Genomic DNA, 20125 nt, shown 5'->3' with positions numbered 1-20125 from the left:
ACTGCGAAAATAAAAAAACTTCAAAAATCAAAGCGATTTTATAACGACTCACAATTTACACTTTAATGGGATACACTCAAAATTTTTTTGGAAACTCTGATTAAAAATTTGAAATTTTTATGAAAATTTATTAAATTTATTTTTATTTCCAGTTTGAAAATTAAAAATAGGCGCTAGGGGGTCATTCCAAATTTGGGTTTTGAATAACTTTTGAACGAAGTAAAAAAAATTGATTATGATTGATGGAAATATTCGCTCGATTGCTTGTCTGTTTGTATACTGCTGTTGTCTAATTCACCATTCTCAAATATGTTTTGGGTTCGACGCCATTTGCAAAAATTATATGTAAATCTTTCGATAGGGTGATTAAGTTTATCCCTCCTTAATTTTTGCAGAAGAACAAACTGCAATTAATAAAAAAATATTAAAATTAAACGCTTAAAATAAGTCTCTGTGCCATAGTTATTTAATGCATTAATAATATTTCGTGTTTCATGCCCACAGTGTCTTTCGAACACGGGCTATACCGAATGCTAGTCTCTCATGACTCTGGCGGTACCTAACTCTCCTTTGAGCATGCATATTTATGTGCGTATGTATGTATGCATATGCATGTATGTAGGTATGCATTTATGCTTTTATTTCCCTTTTTATTTGCGGTGATGTTCATATGCAAAACTTGTTTGCTCAAACTATACCAACAAAATGATAGCACAACAACGGCAGCTAAAAAAACAAAAGTAATAAAATACAAACAATAACTAAATACTCATGCAACTACAATACAAACATACATGCATACAAATATTACATACTCACACCCATACATGTATACTTTTCGCTTTTCTGAATTTTATTTTTATTATTCTAGCCCTTTTGTTTCAGCTTTCTACTTAGCATGTAACTCCTTAATTCAAGTTCTCACATGCCCAGTAAGCCTGCGCTAAAAAAACTGTATGACTAGTACCTTGGCATCACATTAAAGAATCTGCAAAAAGTACAGCCGTCTATAAACAACATGGTCTGTCATTACCCATTTCAAATAAAAATTTATTTAATTGATCTAGAGCTAAAAAAAATTGTAAGTGTAAATCCGCACGTGAGCTACATATGTATATGCAGTAACAATAAAAATTAGTTTTGTGGGTCACAACACTGAAAAACCAATTCTCATTTCGGGGGAGAATTAAGAACACCAAACTCATTTTGTCTTTTTAACGTAGAAGAACAGGCGTGCTGTTCCTCGGGACAGACTAGCAAATAGAGCACTCAGACACAATTAAGTCCATTTTACTGCACTCGGGCTCCTTTTTAATTTTCTTTAAGTCTACTCTACCACCGAAGAAATCTGAGTGGATCTTGTGGTGCCAAGGAGCCAATTTGGTCGCTTTTTAACACATCAGTGCCAAAGACCTCAAGTCTGATTCGACCGAAGGCCGGGCAGATGCACAGAAAGTGTAGTCGGAAAAGCTTCGGTGCAACATATGGCAATGTAGTCTTGATAAGGTCCTCCTGACTTCCACGAGAGGGAGTATACTCATGAAGTCCACTGATGCATAGGTGGTAATAGGTCTTATCACAGCCTTGCTAGGAGAAAGACCCCACGTTTTTCCAAAGACACCTTTGCACTGCCAGAAAGCTGTCAGTGCTTTGGATGTCTTAGCTTCAACGTGTGACTTCCAACGGAGTTTACTATTGAGGATTACTCCAAGATATTTGATTTCTTTTCAAGCTTCCTCCTTCTGGTAAAGAGGGCAATACCAGTCTTGGTGGGGTTTGCCGATAGCCCATTCGCACAGCACCAAGTGTCAATCATATCCAGAGTTTTATGCACTTCCCTTCAGATGTTCATAAACGAAGCGCCTATTACCAAACAGGCAACATCGCCTGTTGCTTTAGTCTAACCACACATACAAGGGGGAGCAAAATTAATCATCCAATTTATTTCTCAACAACTTCTTTACAAAGACAAAAAAATGGCTTTCGAGTGATGGAAATCTGTAGTTTGGCCTTCCCGCACTTCACTGCTTGTCTGTTTGTTTACTGCAGCTGCCTAGTTCACATGTCAAATGGGTAGAACGCCATTTTCAAAAAGTATAAATATGCCAATACGGTGATAATTGTGTGCCACCTTGTATGCATATCGGTGTAAATATATAGTTGTATCAATCTGCAATCTTCTACAGTATATTTTTCTCGAACATTCTATAAGCCGCTACCTTGTATGCTTGTATCGTTCATGCCTCTGCGCAAGAATGATAGATTGGCCAGGGTTAGATCCCCTGTTACGTCAGCCTATCAGCTGATTCTGTCAAATTCGCTGAGGGCCGGTTAATGATCTGATATTGGTCACATCTGGAAAAATCTTTCCACCAATGGTTCTGCGCTACTCAGGTGAAACGACAGGCGTGGAAAGGGAGTTATGAAGCGAGAGGAACTTACGAAGCGGTGAAGAAGATGGTTGGACGTAGTCGAGATGTTATGCTAAATATTTTGAAAAGATTGAAATAGTTTTCGAATTATTAAAATCAAATGATTCTCAATTTATGAAAAACGAAATTGTGCGAGAAACTTTGGCTGCCACGCCATTCGGCCTTGGCAGCAGAATTCTGTCAACTAATTTCCCACGTGTTTACAGACTCGTCCAATCAGGCGTTGGACGTCGATTTTTTCATATATCACCAACACAATCTCTGATTTTTTGTAAACAGATCCCCTGTTACGTCAGCCTATCAAATAGTTCTGTCAAATTCGCTGAGGGCCGGTTAACGGTCCGATATTGGCCACACCTGTAAAAATCTTTCCACCAAGAGTTCTGCGCTACTCAGGCGAAACGACAGGGACTTATGAAGCGAGAGGAACTTACGAAGCGGTGAAGAAGATGGTTGGACGCAGTTGAGATGTTATGCTAAATATTTTAAAAAGATTGAAAGAGTTTTCGAATTATTAAATTCAAATGATTCTCAATTTATTAAAAATGCAAAAATGTGTTTTCTAATGAAGTCTCATAAAAAATTTCCAAATATCAGCGCGATGTTTGAACCACTTATATTAAAACTTGCGCCTTATTGCGCTAAAATTTGATGAGCTATAGAGTTGGGAAGTTAAACTTTTTTTTTTCAATTCTGATTAAAAAGTTGCAAGTTTTCAGAAAAATGTGTTTAATTTTTTTTTCAAATTTGAACAAAGTTTGAAACTTGAATTTGTGTGGTTTTTGTAGGAAAATGGACTATATTTTCATAAAAAGTTATTAAAATTATGTGAGAAACAAAATCAACAATAAGTCTCTGTGTTATTTTTATTTAACGCAGTGTGGTTTGGTATTCACTTCATAGCAAAAAAACATTATAAACTCTTCTATTTTTACAAAATTAATTTCAATTTCTATTTACATATATATGTATATAATTTAAATTTCTAGAAATTCGGTTATCTTTGTTTAGTGGGTACAACTTTTGCACACATTCATCCGCATACAATTATTTGTGCATGGTTGTGTTTGCAGCATTTGTTATGATATTCTTTACTTTATTTGTTTTTCCTTATTTTTCACGTTTCTGCATTTATTTACAGAGTGTATATTTTCCATTTTGACGCTGTTGTGGAAAGCAGCTAAACGAAAATGCACATGCGCATGCACAAAAGCATAAACAATACAATTACATACATTCACGGCTTCATAACTCAGCTTGTTTTGCTTTAAGGAGAAAAATAAATTTTTCACATTTCTGGCAGTAACGATAATGCCCAATTTTCATGCGGAAATTCTGTTTTCAACGTACATATGTATGTATGTATGTATATATGTATGTAGATAGCAGTGCAGACTTTGTTGTTTTGGAATATTTTAACATTCGATGCACTATCTGTGGTTGTAGGGCCTGACAGGCAAAACAATTTTTTGCTGTTAAATTAACATTAAAATTCAATTGAAACTAGTTTAAAAAATACGCATACCTACATAGTAAATATATGTATGTATGTATTTTAATTTTGTATGGCATATCAGTAAAATAGATGGTATGTATTTTATTATTTATCTGTGTGATAAGTGGTGAACATCAATTTACTAAAAAATACATGCTGAGCAGAAGATTCAGGCTGTATTAACCCTGCACCATCATTCTTTGGCACAACGAGACTTAACTGAGACTTAAGTTACTTAGTTTTTATAGAAATTAAAGATCGTTACTCATCACGTCATCACTTTTTCACCGGCGATATTTCCCAGCAATATTTTCTTTTGCTTACTTGTTTGTTTTGTCTATATTTTCGCAGCAGAGATTTAAGTTTGAGTATATATTATATACATATGTATGCACATAGGTATACACCCTTTTGGGTACACCCTTTTTGGGTGTTTGGCCGAGCTCCTCCTCCTATTTGAGGCGTGCGTCCTTCCACAAATGGAAGGGCTTACAGTTGCAAGCCGACTCTAAACGGCAGATATTTTTTATCTGGAGCTTTTTCATGGCAGAGGTACACTCGGTGCTTTGCCATTGCATGCCGAAGGGCGACCGGTATTAGAAAAAACTTCTTCTTCATTTTGGTGTTTCACGGAGACTCGAACCTACGTTCTCTCCAGCCCATTCGACTACCACGGCCGCGAATAACGGTTCGTCTCAATAGGTAAAATAAAATTATATGGCATCATGGTCCTGTCACGGCTCTGAATTTGCGTAAAATATCACAGATGACTTAGGAATCTAAAGCCTACAGCTCTACATATATGTTTCCTAAGTCAAGTGGAGTTTAGGCTAACCAGAAACACGTGATGCTCGTACGGTAAGTTGGCCCAAGTTATGTTAAATGATGTCAGTTTACCAAGTACATCTGCTGAATTTTCGCCCACTAGATATTATGTTATGTTATGTTATGTTATGTTATGTTATGTTATGTTATGTAATGTTATGTAATGTTATGTTATGCTATGTTATGTTATGTTATGTTATGTTATGTTATGTTATGTTATGTTATGTTATGTTATGTTATGTTATGTTTTGTTATGTTATGTTATGTTATGTTATGTTATGTTATGTTATGTTATGTTATGTTATGTTATGTTATGTTATGTTATGTTATGTTATGTTATGTTATGTTATGTTATGTTATGTTATGTTATGTTATGTTATGTTATGTTATGTTATGTTATGTTATGTTATGTTATGTTATGTTATGTTATGTTATGTTATGTTATGTTATGTTATGTTATGTTATGTTATGTTATGTTATGTTATGTTATGTTATGTTATGTTATGTTATGTTATGTTATGTTATGTTATGTTATGTTATGTTATGTTATGTTATGTTATGTTATGTTATGTTATGTTATGTTATGTTATGTTATGTTATGTTATGTTATGTTATGTTATGTTATGTTATGTTATGTTATGTTATGTTATGTTATGTTATGTTATGTTATGTTATGTTATGTTATGTTATGTTATGTTATGTTATGTTATGTTATGTTATGTTATGTTATGTTATGTTATGTTATGTTATGTTATGTTATGTTATGTTATGTTATGTTATGTTATGTTATGTTATGTTATGTTATGTTATGTTATGTTATGTTACGTTATGTCACATAGATAAAGTATTATCTATCGCTATCGAGAGATGATTAACGATTTTTATGGCCGAAATTGGATGGGTTGATCTGGACAACATTTATTTTCAACAAGACGGCACCACGTGCCACACAAGCAACGAGACCATTGATGTTTTACGGGAATAGTTTCCGGTCCGTGTTATCTCTCGAAGAGGTGATCACAATTGCCTAGCGAGATCTTGTGATTTAACATCTTGTGACTTTTTCTTTGGGACCACGTGAAAGAGAAGTCTACGCCAACAGCCCAGGGTCGATTCAAGACCTCAAAGATTGAATTCGTGAGACTATCGACTTCGAGCGCAAGTTATTTTTTATGAGAGCTTTTTCATGGCAGAAAAACCGCTATTAGAAAAAACTTTTTCTTCATTTTGGTCTTTCACCGAGATTCGAACCTAAGTTCTCTCTGAATTCCAAATGGTAGGCGGCCGCGATGCAGATCAATATGGCAACTATTTATTGCAGCAACGTTTTATCGCAAACGGAAATATTTACAACTAATTTGCCATCTAAATAGAGACGTACGTACATATGTGGGGAGCACATACACTATGTTCATTACATAATCAATTACATACATATATAAAATCTTACGTAATAAAAATTTATTTGATTTAGTCAGTGTATAAAATCACGTCAGAAATAAAACACGTCTTATTTCGAAAACATAACAAAAACGTACGCAGTTTGTAACACTTAAATAATGCATTTAAGATCACGTCTCGTACTTACTGTGTGCGGTGGGAAAATTTACACAGCACATTTAAGACATCTTTCCCCTTTTAGACAATTTTAATATTTAAAATCCTGCACGCTACAAATTTTCGTTTACTTTCAGGGCATCCCGGTCACACAGAACGTCTCGTGGGGCGTCATCATTTCCACACGTTCACTGGTGCTACAACGTGTGGCACGCGTACATGCTGGCTTGTATGCGTGTGCAGCGGCCAACGATCGCGGTGAGACACAAAGTTCGCTGGTGAATTTGCGTATCCGATGTAAGTGCCATTCGATTATTATAATATAGAAACCACTATTTGCTATCTTTTCACAATTCTACTCAAAGTTTTATGAATAATTTAAATACGCTTTGGGGACAACAATTGCGAATCTAACAATCAAATAGTGCAAGAAATTATTCATGTACATGTGTGTATATGTGAATGTGTGTAGATATTTGAAATTTTATGTAATTTAGGTTGCGTTTGAAATCGATTGCAATGTGTCACATTAAAATGCAAACCAGCGCTCTTAATACGCCCAAATGAACGGAAGAGTGGCGGTGAATGATGCATTCGATTGTATTTTCGTGCCACCATTAGAAGCATTTAAGCGATGAAGGGGGCACCAGCTTGAATAGCGCCAATAATAAATTGGTTTAGAGCAAAATTTATGTGTATGAATACACAAGGTGAAGTTTAAAATAAACAAGACTGAACTAAAATAGAAACGTCAGGAGCTTTGTTCTGATAACTTTGGGTTTATTTAGTCAAAATAGTTCCTTCTGACCCCGATACACAGTTTTGAGAGAGTGTTTCCGGTCAGTTCAAGTTTTTTGAATGTCCGCTACGGACCCAAAACGTTTTGCTTTCATAGCCAAATGTAATTTTCTGAATAGGTAGAAGTCACGGGGGCCATATCAGGCGAATACGGTGAGCGATTGATGGTTAAAATGCTATTTATAGTCAAAAAATCAGTCACAATAGTGGATCGATGAGATGGGCGAATTCGACGGATGGAACAAACGCTTCAAAACGTCAAGATAGAAAATGTTATTGACGGTTTGGCACATTGACATGAACTCCTGGTGGACAGTTCCCTTGGAATCGTAAAAACAAATGAGCATCGACTTGATTTTTGACTTCTCCAAACGCGATTTTTGGGGGGCAGCTCGTCTGGGACCTTCCATTCGGCACTTTGACGCTTAATTTCAGTTTCATATTGGAAAGACCACGTTTTATCCCCAGCTACGTTGCTGTAATGGAAGTTCTCGTCTTTTCTCGCCTCTTTAATGAGGTCTTTCGAATGTTGAATTCCGAGCAAATTTTGGTCCTCAGTTAATTTTCGTAAGTACAAATGATAAGTTAAAATTCGATAAATCGATGTCCTGGAGATATTCAACTCCGATTCCATGAATTTCAACGGTGATTTCGGTTCATTTTTGATAAATTTACGAACAATTCCGATGGAGTTTTCGGTAATTACTGATTTTGGCCTGCCCGTATGTTCATTGTCGTTTATCATGTTCTCTGGCACGAGATAGACAATCATCGCCATACATTTTTTCATCAATTCTGGTGTTTCGGTAAACGTTTTACCGATTTTAAAAAGAAATTTGATGTTAGCTCTTTGTTCGAAACTAATTTGAACTGAACCGAATGTCACCAAGCTTTTACTGGAAGTGAGCTAGGGATGTAGCTTCCAACGCGCTGACTCATTGAAAATACTCAAAAATATATTTATGGCGCCAGTCTTATTTATTTTGCACTTCACCTTATATGTACACAGTCACCGTGATTTAGTATGTAGAAGATTATAATATCTCTCGTGCCCAGAATTTAATGGAAACATAAAAAGTAGCATATTAAACAAAAACTATGATTTATTTATTTCACCGTCACGTCAGCTCGGCTTGCCTTTTAAAATAATTTGAACAAAAATTTAAGCCAATCTGGCTCCTTTTTTCAGTGAGTTCGTTTAGTATGGTAGCTTTAAGACTGATCTGTATACATTCTATAACGGTACTTAATTAAAAAATTTTACTGACGCCGCGTGATTGTTAAAAATGAATCAAAAAAGGAAAGAAACCACAATTGAAGATAGAAAAATTATTTTAAATGCGTACAATCAAAGCAAGACCATTCGGGAGATATGCTCATTAGTAAATCGTCCACGCACCACTATTACTGGAATAATAAAAATATTTAAAGATGAACCAGAGTGCAAATATTTGGCAAGGAGTGGACGACCGCCGGCACTACCTGAACGTGAAAAGCGTGAAATAATAAAAATAGTTAAAAAAGAGCCAAAAACTCCGTCAACAGAAATTGCTGCATCGATAAAGGAAAGCACTGGTACAGTTGTTCACCCACGTACTGTGCGCAGGGCGCTGAATTCCGCTGGTTATAACGCCAGAGTATGCAGAAAAAAACCACAGATCAGCAAGGTCAACCAAACGAAGTGTCTTTTCTTCGCAAAAGAGCATTTAAGCAAGGGAATAGATTTCTGGGAAAAAGTTATCTTCTCTAATGAAAGTAAATTTTGCATATATGTATAAATCAGACGGACGTGTTTTAACGTGGATAAAGCAGGGCGATGCATTAGCAGAGAAGCATATACAAACAACTGTGAAACACGGTGGTGCTGGAGTCATGGTATGGGGCATGTCGGCGGCTAGTGTCGGAGAGCTCGTCTTTATCGATGAAATAATGGACAAAGGACTTTATTTGAAGATCCTTAAAGAAAATCTCCAAAAAAGTGCTCAAACGCTTGGCATTGAATCAGACTATTACTTTCAACATGACAATAACTCCAAGCACACCGCAGAAATAGTTCGCTTGTGGGTCTTGTACAACACTCCCCATACCTTGAAAACTCCGCCCGAGTCACCCGACCTGAATCCAATAGAACATTTATGGGACCATTTAGATCGGTGCATTCGGGAGCATCACATTACCTCAAAAAATATGCTTAAGCAAACGCTGCTACAGGAATGGCAGAAAATAAGCCCAGATGTTACCAAAAAACTGGATCATTCGATGCAGAAACGATTGCAAGCTGTCATCAAAAATAACGGCAAACACACATCATACTAAAATAATATTATCACATAAATTGATTAAGTACTTTATTAAATGACGGTGACTTTTGTCCACCAGAAATGCACACAGCAACCATTATATGCCATTTTTTTTATAAATACTTCTTGAATTAGCCTTATGTTTAAACTGAAACAGAATTTAAATAAATAACAGTTTTCGTTAAATATACTACTTTTTATGTTTCCATTATCTTCTGGGCGCGGGAGATGTTATAATCTTCTAGATACTAAATGACGTTGACTTTTGTCCATCAGTGTATGTATGTATGCTTTATTTGGTCCGTTACGAGTATTTTAGCCACCAAGTACAGCCAAAAGGTCGGCGACACCGACGTGACGCACTCCGAAAGTAATATATGTATACATATGTGTTGCAGTCCAAATTTAAATCTATTCATTTGTATAGAATTCTGCATTGCCAAAGTGAGTGGCAACTAACTAACTTTACCGAATTAAATACGACATGCTTGCACACTCATGCTTGCGTTTTACAATTTGCAACATTACTTTTACCGCTTTGTTGCTGCGGCACACGGATGTGGCAACAATGTGTCTTTTCGATTGTGCAACACGCATTGTTTAAAATGACAGCGTTAATGTCAGAAATTTCTGATTTCCTCACCACACTAACCAAATGCCACTGGAAATTGGAACAACAAAAGCAACATGGTACTAAGCAGTATAAGCAAAATTTTATTAAATATAAACATAAAGTTTATTTATTACATTTGCATATGAACATCAAATTGCAAATTTACATTTAAATACAAATTTGAATTATTTATTTAGGCTAATGTGTTTTTGCGGCTTCATATACCCTGCTGGAAAATTTGGCTGTTGTCCCATTTTATTCAAAGTTGCAAGTGTTTCAAAGTTAATTCAACAGTTTAACTCATTCGGCTGCTTGGATTTACAATTTGGTCACAGAATTGTTTAGATTTGGCGTTGCTCTAGTATATTTTTACAAATATTTAAGGCTTAATATTTGCATTTATTTTCATGAAATAAATATATTTATAAAAGATTAGATTTCTCAATAAAGGCAACTAGCTGCAGAGACTAGCGGCGCTATTCCGGAGGCCCCAAAGGTTTACAATTTTAAAATGCACCACAGACTAACCGCAATAAAGGCATAAAATTACATTTTTCAACTTTATTGAGTATTTCTGTTAAATTTTTAGCCATATCCAATATCCACAAAAGCCGACTTAAGTAAGTTATCAAAAGACTAAAAACAAATTCTGAATGAACAAGTTCTTAATATTGTTTTTCCCAAAACTGCTACGATATTAAAATCAAAATAGTGTTCGCTGTCTTTACAATATATTAGTGCATTACTTTTTGATACTAAAACAATCGTTATTTTGATATTGGGTATATTGCCGAGCTTCTTCCCCCATTTGTGGAGTACGTCTTGATGTTTTCCCAGAAATGGAGGGAGCTGAAGTTTTAAGCCGCCTCCGAACGACAATTGGTTTTTTTATGAGGAGCGTTTTCATGGCAGAAATACTCTCTAAGGTTAACCATTGCCTGCCGAGAAGCGACCGCTTTTAGAAAAAAATGTTCTATTATTTTATGTTTCATGCCCAGGGTTTCGCACCTGTAATGGTAGGCACACACCAAAAGCCTCTATCCCTAGCTTTAGAAAAAATATCAATATCTTTAATTATCAAATTACTTTGTTTTAACCTTAAACTTTCTATTAACCCTAAAGTTTGCAAACTGCTAGTGAAAGCACAATGTGATTTAGCCTTCAGGCTAACTACTTAGGTCTGGCTGTTATTCTTTCGCACTCTAAAAACGATTTCTACGCCAAATAAAGGATATTTCAAAAGACGCATATACATAGGTATTTTGTTTTGGATAAAAAACCTCGAAAAATTTTGATTCTTTCAGATTTTGATATTTGTGCTACAGAAGCAAAATTTTTTAAGAAATGTTGCAATTTTTGGTCTGCTAATCTTTTTTCTACTTTGACAGAACCAGTTTCTTAAATTTTCTTTACTAACCTTTGAACTGTCGACTCATTTGGAAGGTTCTTAAAAATCGACAGTTTCAATAGCTCTAGCGCGTTGTTCTATCGTGTAGAATTGTACATCGTCCTACTTGATAAACGTTAAAGATGACATAAAAAGTAACCCGTCTAGGAATTATTCACTACTCACATCTAGGCGTCACTTTTGAAAGATCCCTTACAAACCCAACTGTTTTTTACAAAAGGTATTGCAAACGCTTAAAACTCAACCAATGTTAAAAATAAAGTTCTTCCTTTCAGAGAAAGTGCGTTTGTTGAAGAAAAAATTTACTAAACATTCCCGTGCTTGCATAGGAATTTCCCGAATATGCATCCTGAGATTTTCGGAAAACCCAAAAATCGGGTAATATCGTGGCCTCGTGGCCTCCCTAGTATATGAATCTAACTAGTAATAAACTTTTTATTGGCAAATATTCTTGATATAAAAGAGCGAGCCTCTAAAAAAAATTCAACAAATTTTGATGAAACTTATCCATAGAAAAAATTTCGAATATTCAGTTTTATAGCCCATTTGATTGTAATTTCGAGTTAATTTTTGAATTTTTTTCAGGCGGTCTTGCGCATTTTTTTCTAAATTTGCAAAAGGTTGCAAACTTGATGTATGGTTTTAATACTCGTACTTATCTATTGCCTATACATTACATTGTAGGACATTTCTAATTGTTTTCGTTTGAAAATCGAAGCTGGCAGTATTCATAAGTTGTGTTTGCATTTTAAGCACAAAAATTATTCCAAGCGCATTAGATAACTAAAATTCGTAATTCCCGCATCAAGAAATTAAGATTTATGGTAATTAAAACACATCAATCTCTTGTCGTACAAAAATATTCCTACTTGCCTTCATCAAGGTTGGTCTTCATTAATGCTGTGAGGATCCGGAATTAAATTCCTGAATTTGTTAAGGCTGTGATGGGTAAAAATAACTACCAAGAGGTAATATGCGGTTACTTTATTTCTGAATAATGAGTCTGGTTGTGATTATTATCATCATCATCATTTGGCGCTACAGCTCTGTAGGCTCAAAATGTCTCTATTTGACACGATCCTTAATCCAGTTCATGGTTCTATCTAATACACGATTCACCGTTGTCTTTGACTAAACGGAAGATTTGCCTCAACATTTTTCACTCAAATACCTATAGTTTGTTTTCATCTATTTCACGTATTGGCCACGACTCCAATCCGTAGCAATGAACTGGTCGGACTAGATTTATACAGCGTAGTTTTTCAAGATCTATTTAACAGGTTTGCTTTAAAAAAGTTTGACTACTGAGTAGAATGCTCTATATGCTGCTTGTATTCTCTTGTCGATTGTGATGACTCCTATGTCACCATTTTCATTTTGCCAGGTACCATCTCATTTTTTCTTGTATTTTGTTTTCTCTTCGTAAATTCTCAATCAAATTTTGCCGATTGTCTTTTCTATTTCACCAAAAGTATCTGATAGTGCATTAACATTGTTGCTGATTCTCGCAATATCATCCGGGTACGCGCACATTTGTGTTTTTCTATTTAGTATATGCTCAGTTTTTTTGTATTAGCTACTTCACCCATTACAAAGTAAAAGTTAAAAAATTGTTGAGGAAAGCTTTTTACCTTGTCGAACTCCGGTCTGTTTTGTCTTGTAATAATATCCTCGACTCAGTAAGTCATCATTACCCTATGCGTAAATTTTTTGGGGATGCCATATTGTTCAAATATTACGGGTATATTCATTATGTTAATGCTGGCAAATGCATGTTTAAAGTCTATGAAAAGCTGTAAGTTGATGCACTTTTCCATTCACTGCTTCAGGAAGAATATTTGGTCTGCCGTCGATCTTCTAGACCTAGAATCACATTGGTATTCGAGTTAAACTTTTTCGGCGTAACTTTTTCTTATTGAAGAGAAACTAAGCCACAAAGGGCAGCGTGGCAAAAATACAAAAAATCTCGTGGGGAGATGAAAAGTGATTAATTTTTTCTAACGATTCTGAAGACTTAAAGGTCCTTGCATTCTTCAAAAGCTTGCAACTATTAATTGATCAAAAACTTTTTGTGAAGTACCAAAATCCTGATTGTACTCCAATCTTTTCTTCGTTTACTTTCAACTATTGAAAAACTTTTCACAATACGTATTAGACTGCTTCGCATATTAAAGTCTAGTTGTTAGTAAGAACTTTGAACTACTCTTTTAAATTTTTCCACCAGGGTTGTGTAAGGTTTTTGTTTCTATTATTGTTAGTGAAATGCCCAAAAGCCATTAAATGAATTATTGTTTTTTTTTCCAAAATGTTAATAATGAATTTATTGGTAGACTGCGAGATAATAGTCGGCATAAAATGAAGTATTTACCATAATTGTCAACGAACTAGAATTATTTATTTAATATTTGATATTTATAGGTGGCCATTTAGACACATTTACATTACTTTTCGAATTTTATCTGGGCATTAGAGGCTAAATGGAACTGAAAGAAAACCAAGTGAAAGAAATTTTATAAGAAATCAATAAGTTACTAAATTTAATTCAAGAATAATGAATTTTTAAATTCAAAGCAATCAACAATCTTTGCATAATAAATTTAATACGCTTAATATACTTATAAGTGACGTAAGCACAGGTGATTAGTTTGCTTAATAATTTTTATGTTTTTCATCAAAGTAATGAAAACAAGTGATTAAGTTAAAATATATTTGTTTTTTCATCAATATTTTTTGGATATGGCGTTGTGGTAACCGGAGGTAATTGTGATTTTTATGTTTCCTTGTGTTTTTTTTTAATATATCATTTTAACATATTTATTCAATTCCTCGATTCAAACAAATATCAAACAAATATTCTGATCTGGCTGAAACTTGGTGAGTTTTCTTCTAAGAGATGCTAGTATGCGCTAGTAATACCATCTCCCTGACTTTGCACGGACTTTTCAAATGGCCTTAGATACGTCTCGATACACTAATGCTTTTAAAGGAAATCAGTAGAAAATATATTGTAATGTTTTGAGTTTAAGAAAATTGAGGTAAGTTTAGCATTCTATAAAAGTAGCCTAGTTGACGATACCTGATTATTTTAATAAGGGTCTCTCAGGTAGTTTTCAAACCTGAAACCGAGAATGTTTTAATGTGTGGCGAAATATGGCTAAACTTTCTTGCGCACACTGTTTTTTTTGGAAAGGTCAAGAGCAAATAAATCATTAGCTCCTTTCGATTCTCCAGCAACCTAGCGAGTATTGAAGAAACCAAAAAATTTTTCCTTGCATCCAACGTTGCATATACTTGGCAGTACTGCACTATTTTCCTTTTGATAAACTGTGATTTAATCACATTGCTTTTCAAAGCATCCAGGCTAAAAGTATGCAAAATGGTTTGATACCATTGTAGGACAGTCAAGAGGTAAGCGTCCAGCCCCTCACCACATGTCGTTCAAACTATTTGTAAATCGATTGCCTATCAAGGCATCCTGCATTAAGTTATGCAAAATGTAATTACTTATGAATGTAATTACTTATATTTGGAAGCATTGACCTAAGCATGTCGCCGGTTAAAAACAAAGTCACTTCAACATCGCTAAACTGTTGGAATTCTCGAGTGAGCATAAATGGCAAATCCAAAGCGGCAACTACATACAATGTGGAGTTTGTGTCGATGGAATATTAAGTTAAGATGGAATGGTAAGTCAAGCTTAAATCGGGATAAGAAAAACTTTATAAACTCTTTTTGCACCAATTCTAAGCTCGTACTGCTACTAATGTGTAATAAAGTTTTATGAGATATATGAAGTGTAATCACATCGACGAAAAATATGCACGAACATCTGCACATCTGGAAATATCTTGAAAAAGTTCCGACTAACTTAAATTAGATAAAAAAAAGTTCAGTTTTTAACTGTGGGCGCTTGTGTCCGAATGTTTACTAATTCTGTCCATATCAGTTGTGTATAACAGCATAAAGGAATCAAGATAGATATGGGCATATGTATACCAAAATGCTCAGATTGCTGAGGGTTACCGGAAGAGTCGACCTGAATACGTAAGGATATTATTATTTAGGCAAGATGGTGTTCAAATGTTATCGATTTCAACAATAATAATAGAATGAATTTTCCAAGTTGTGCAGTATTGCCAACCATTTGCTCTTCGCAATAAATTTAGTGCTTTTTTATACCGAAAATGCGAAAATTTTGAAGTTTCGTGTTTTGCTTCTTTTTTTTAATTTAAAACTACCGAAACTTTAAGTTAAAAAAACCTGTATTATTATACAAAAGAAGGTGCTAATGAAAATTAGTGGGTTCGTATAGTTATATATTGAAAATGTGAATTTAATTTTTTGCTCCTTTTAAGGTTATGCAAGAATATTATATATCCCTCTCTCAACTCTTCTTAAGATTGAAAACTTTTTACACATTTTAAAAGGCGTTTGAATTTACTGAATGCGGATTAAAACCATAGAGGTGTAATCATTTCTTCCGGCCATCAATCCTTAGTGGGACATAGGGCATCAAGAGATGTATTCATTGTAAAAATAAGCCACAAAATGTCAGAAAATACTAAAGAAACCATACTGACATTTTTACAAAAAGAGTACTTTATCTAGTTACATAACCTCAAATTTAGCAAATAAGTTGTTCCCTTAACAAAATAGTCCCGTTTAACAAACAAAAATTATAAATTAAATTGTACAAAAGCATAACACATTTATTAAAAAAAAAACGCACATTCAAAAGACAATTTGTCGTATACAAAGTTCTTTAAGTGATTCAATAAAAATTTAGTGTTTATTTTCTTTAAATGGGCATTTTAGTGCGTTTTTATATCCAAAGTTAGGCAACACTGCAGAAGTGAGAGAGAGATTTGAGTGTCGAAAGCAGAAGAACACCAACAACACCTGCAATCGGGGGCAATGCCACCAGATGTTAAAAAAAGTAAAGCTGAATAAAACTGAGTGAATTATTTAACTAATTATTAAAAAATGTATATTTTACAAAATTATACCTAAACATTACATTTTAATTCGAACAGGCTAGAAAAATGTCATGAAGAAACAACTAAAACTCTGAGACCAAATAACAAAAAAAAAATGCTAAATCAAGTTACGAAAATGGTAATCTGGCCATACTGGAGCTGAAATCATGTAACTAATATAGTTGTCAAATTCGCTGAGAGCAAAGTAACGGGACCACGGTAGGCGGCATCTCATTGTTCTTTCCATCATGCGTTTTCAAGAAATTAAGCAAAAAGAAACATAAAAAGAAAAAAAACCTAAAAAGAAGAATATTTTTTTTTTGTTTTACACTTTTTTTAATTTTAATTCAAGGGTCAGAATTTTACCTGGTTTTGGTTTGAGGGTAGGAATTAAAAAAAGTCAAGAATAAAAATTGAATCAAGTCCTGAAAGTTAAAAATGTATTGATAAAGTTATGTTTCTTAATTCACATCATTAAAAAATAAATTTGTATGGAAACTGAACTCTAAAAGTCCAGGATGTGCTAAGAATAATGTAATTAAATTGACTCAGCAGGCAGTCCAACATAACGAAACATCGATCCCAAGTACGCAATCGAGAAACCCTTTACACATAAATGCAGAATTTACTGGTTATTATTCGTCCCGTATTTTCTTTAGTCTTCCTATGCGATTCGACCGTAGTAGATGTGATGCACCTTTAGTATCTGGGATCGGTTTTCCGGTACTGTGCAACAATTTGAGGGTCATTGTTTTGACGCGGAAATATTCTAACTCTGGATAAAAGACCTATAATTCTTTGAATTCTTTTGTAAAATTTCTTTACTGTGATCATTTTAAATTTGCAATAAGTCTTTTTAAAATAAATGAAAAAAAAATCTATTTAATTTAAATTTAAATTGTTAAGGTAAAAAAATAGATACAAGTAAAATTGTATGAGAAATTATTTTCTAGAACATTTTACCCATTAGGCCCCTTTTTTAGAAAATTTGCATAAAATGGTATTTTGAAGGTCGCTAAAGAGTTAAAATAGTTTAAAAAATTATTTGCCATAAAATTGCACTAAATGTTCTCTCAGAAAATTACAAAAAAGCAGCAAAGCAGCAGCGGCATCATCGGTCCTTATTCCTTTTGAAATGAGGAGATGTCGTTACTGTCAATAGTTCATGCTATAGAGCGATTTTAAGCGATTTTTTGCAGCTAGAGCACGACAAAGTCGATATAACCGAACCGTCACTGCATATCATATAACAGTGACGGTTATAGTGGTCCGAACAAAAACTCACTGCATATCATATAACGGTCGAAGTTGTAAAGGAAACATTTTACTTTAGAGCATCACGACGAGCGGTTATCAATTGGCCGCTATGATCACACGACCTTAAAGCCTTCTATTATTTTCTCTGGAGCTTTGTCACATCTGCAAGAATAACGCCACTCATATTGAACCGAGCCATCAAAAATTAGGCCAGGACTGCTAGCAAAGTTAAGGTGACCATTTGTATGCTGTTCTAAGGCGTTTTTCAATAGGTGCGCTTCAACTTTTTTCCGATAGGGAGGGCGAACGATGCAATATTTTTTATTTTTCGCTTGTCATTTGTAAACTTCATTAGTATACATTTCATCATGGAACGCTACACACTTGAGCAACGATTGCAAATCGTACAAATTTTTTATGAAAATAATCGTTCTGTTGCTGCTACTTTAAGAGCATGATTTTCCAAAAAATCATCTTCAGTGATGAAACTCACTTTTGGCTCAATGGCTTTGTCAACAAGCAAAATATGCGTTACTGGACAGAAAGCAATCCACACGTGATTCATGAGGCACCGTTGCATCCCGAAAAAATCACTGTTTGGTGCGGTTTACATGCCGGCGGCGTAATTGGCCCATATTTTTTCGTTGACGAGAACGATCGCCACGTTACTGTGAATGGAAATCGATACCGCGACATGATAAACGATTATTTTTGGCCGCAATTGAATGGTATGGACTTAGACGACATGTGGTTTCAACAGGACGAGGCCACAAGCGACACAGCACACGCTACAATTGATTTGTTGAAGAGTTAGTTCGATGAGCGCATTATTTCCAGAAATGGACCGCTCGAATGGCCGCCGCGCTCGTGTGATTTGACGCCTCTAGACTAGTTTCTTTGGGGTTATGTGAAGTCATTGGTCTACAGTAACAAGCCGGCGACGATTTGTGAGCTCAGAGCCAATATTGAACGCGAAATTGCTGGAATTTCGGCCGATTTACGCAAAAGAGTGGTCGAAAATTGGGTTCAACGATTGGACTTCATGCAAAAGACATCGAATTTCATACTTAAATGTATATGTTCAAACTCGATAATAAAAAAAAAATAGTTAAAAAAGTCAAACCGTTTTTGTTTTATTCCAAAAAAAAGTTGAAGCGCTCTTACTGAAAACCTAACCTAATGCCATGATTGTAGCTTCAACATAAAGCTAAAACTAATTTGTTATCTCATCCTGTTACTGTTTTATTTAAATTCGACTAGCATGCATTCAATTGTCTATAATTTCAGTGTACTCTAGTTTTAAATACGCCTATTAGAGCCAATTTGCCAGTCGTAATGTTAATTTTGAACAAATAACTACTATTAAATAATTGAGTGCATGTTGTCAGCCTGCAAATGCAAAACTAATTGGAACTTTCACAAAAATTGCATAGAAATTTAAATTAGATGAAAACATTCAAAAAAACTGTATTACAAATTTAAACCAATGAAGCACAGACTGTCAACTAATTTTTTAAACACACAGAATTAATGATATATTTGCGAATAATTTTGGAAACAACTGGATCAATTAGGTTTTGAAAATATAATTAGCAAAGCGGATAAAACAGTTATTATACAAAAGAAGGAAGAAAAAATAGATTAAACACAATATAATTTGCACCAATAAACTTTTACAAAGTAGTGAATCATAGAATTCATTATTTGTGGATTTGCCGATATTCATATTCAGCAGGGAAAGAGTCATGTGTAGTCATGTACTCAGGCGTGCATTTTGCTATAGAACTATACATTGTGAAGTACATAATTTGCTCCTTTTAAATAACGTAGACATACATACATACAACGCAGTTCACATATTTCAACGTTATTCCAATTTATGAATCCCATCCCCTGAGTGAGAATAGGGAAGAGGTACAAAATATGCTTTCATAGCTGTTATGACCTCATCATTTGATGAAACACACTTTCCACGCATGCATTTTTTTAGGTCTGAAAATAGATGGATGTCGCAAACAGCCTAATCTGGTGAATTCGGTGGATGTTACAATAATTCGAAATTTAATTTAAGTTAATTTCATTAATTTAAGGATTTTAGCCATTGTCAAAATGCTCTTGTGACGCATTGTTCTGATGAAAAATAATTTTTTTCTTTTGCTGGGATTTCTGGATGACGATCGAACGATGAGTAAGTTACGGTTGCGTTAACCGCTAATGACGTTGAGTAAGTTCATCAGGTGGTTAATATTAAGGTCTGATATATCAGCAGGTGTTATATATCGGTTATACACTAATGTTCAAAGATCAAACATCTCCAAAAAATAACGCCGACCAAAATTAATTTTCACCAACTATCTTCATATCGTTACTTCGTTGGAGATTTGTAATTATCTCATTGCAAAAAGCTCCTGATTCTAGTTTCTTTATTGATTCATTTAAAATTGACACACTTTAATTTGAAATT

General features: G+C 34.4%; 1 protein-coding gene across 1 annotated transcript in view; it reads left to right on the top strand.

Moving 5' to 3' along the window:
- LOC128869772 (uncharacterized) overlaps positions 1 to 20125 on the top strand; it is a 207705-nt gene that overhangs the window by 105400 nt on the left and 82180 nt on the right. Inside the window, exon 9 of the mRNA XM_054112393.1 lies at positions 6447 to 6606. Coding sequence (XP_053968368.1) covers positions 6447 to 6606 — 160 coding nt within the window. The remainder of the gene's footprint in view (positions 1 to 6446; positions 6607 to 20125) is intronic.

This window comes from Anastrepha ludens, chromosome 2 (assembly GCF_028408465.1).
Source record: "Anastrepha ludens isolate Willacy chromosome 2, idAnaLude1.1, whole genome shotgun sequence".
NCBI classification, from domain to species: domain Eukaryota; kingdom Metazoa; phylum Arthropoda; class Insecta; order Diptera; family Tephritidae; genus Anastrepha; species Anastrepha ludens.
The sequence above is the reverse complement of the archived record's forward strand: the minus strand, read 5'-3'. Positions and strand labels throughout refer to the sequence as shown.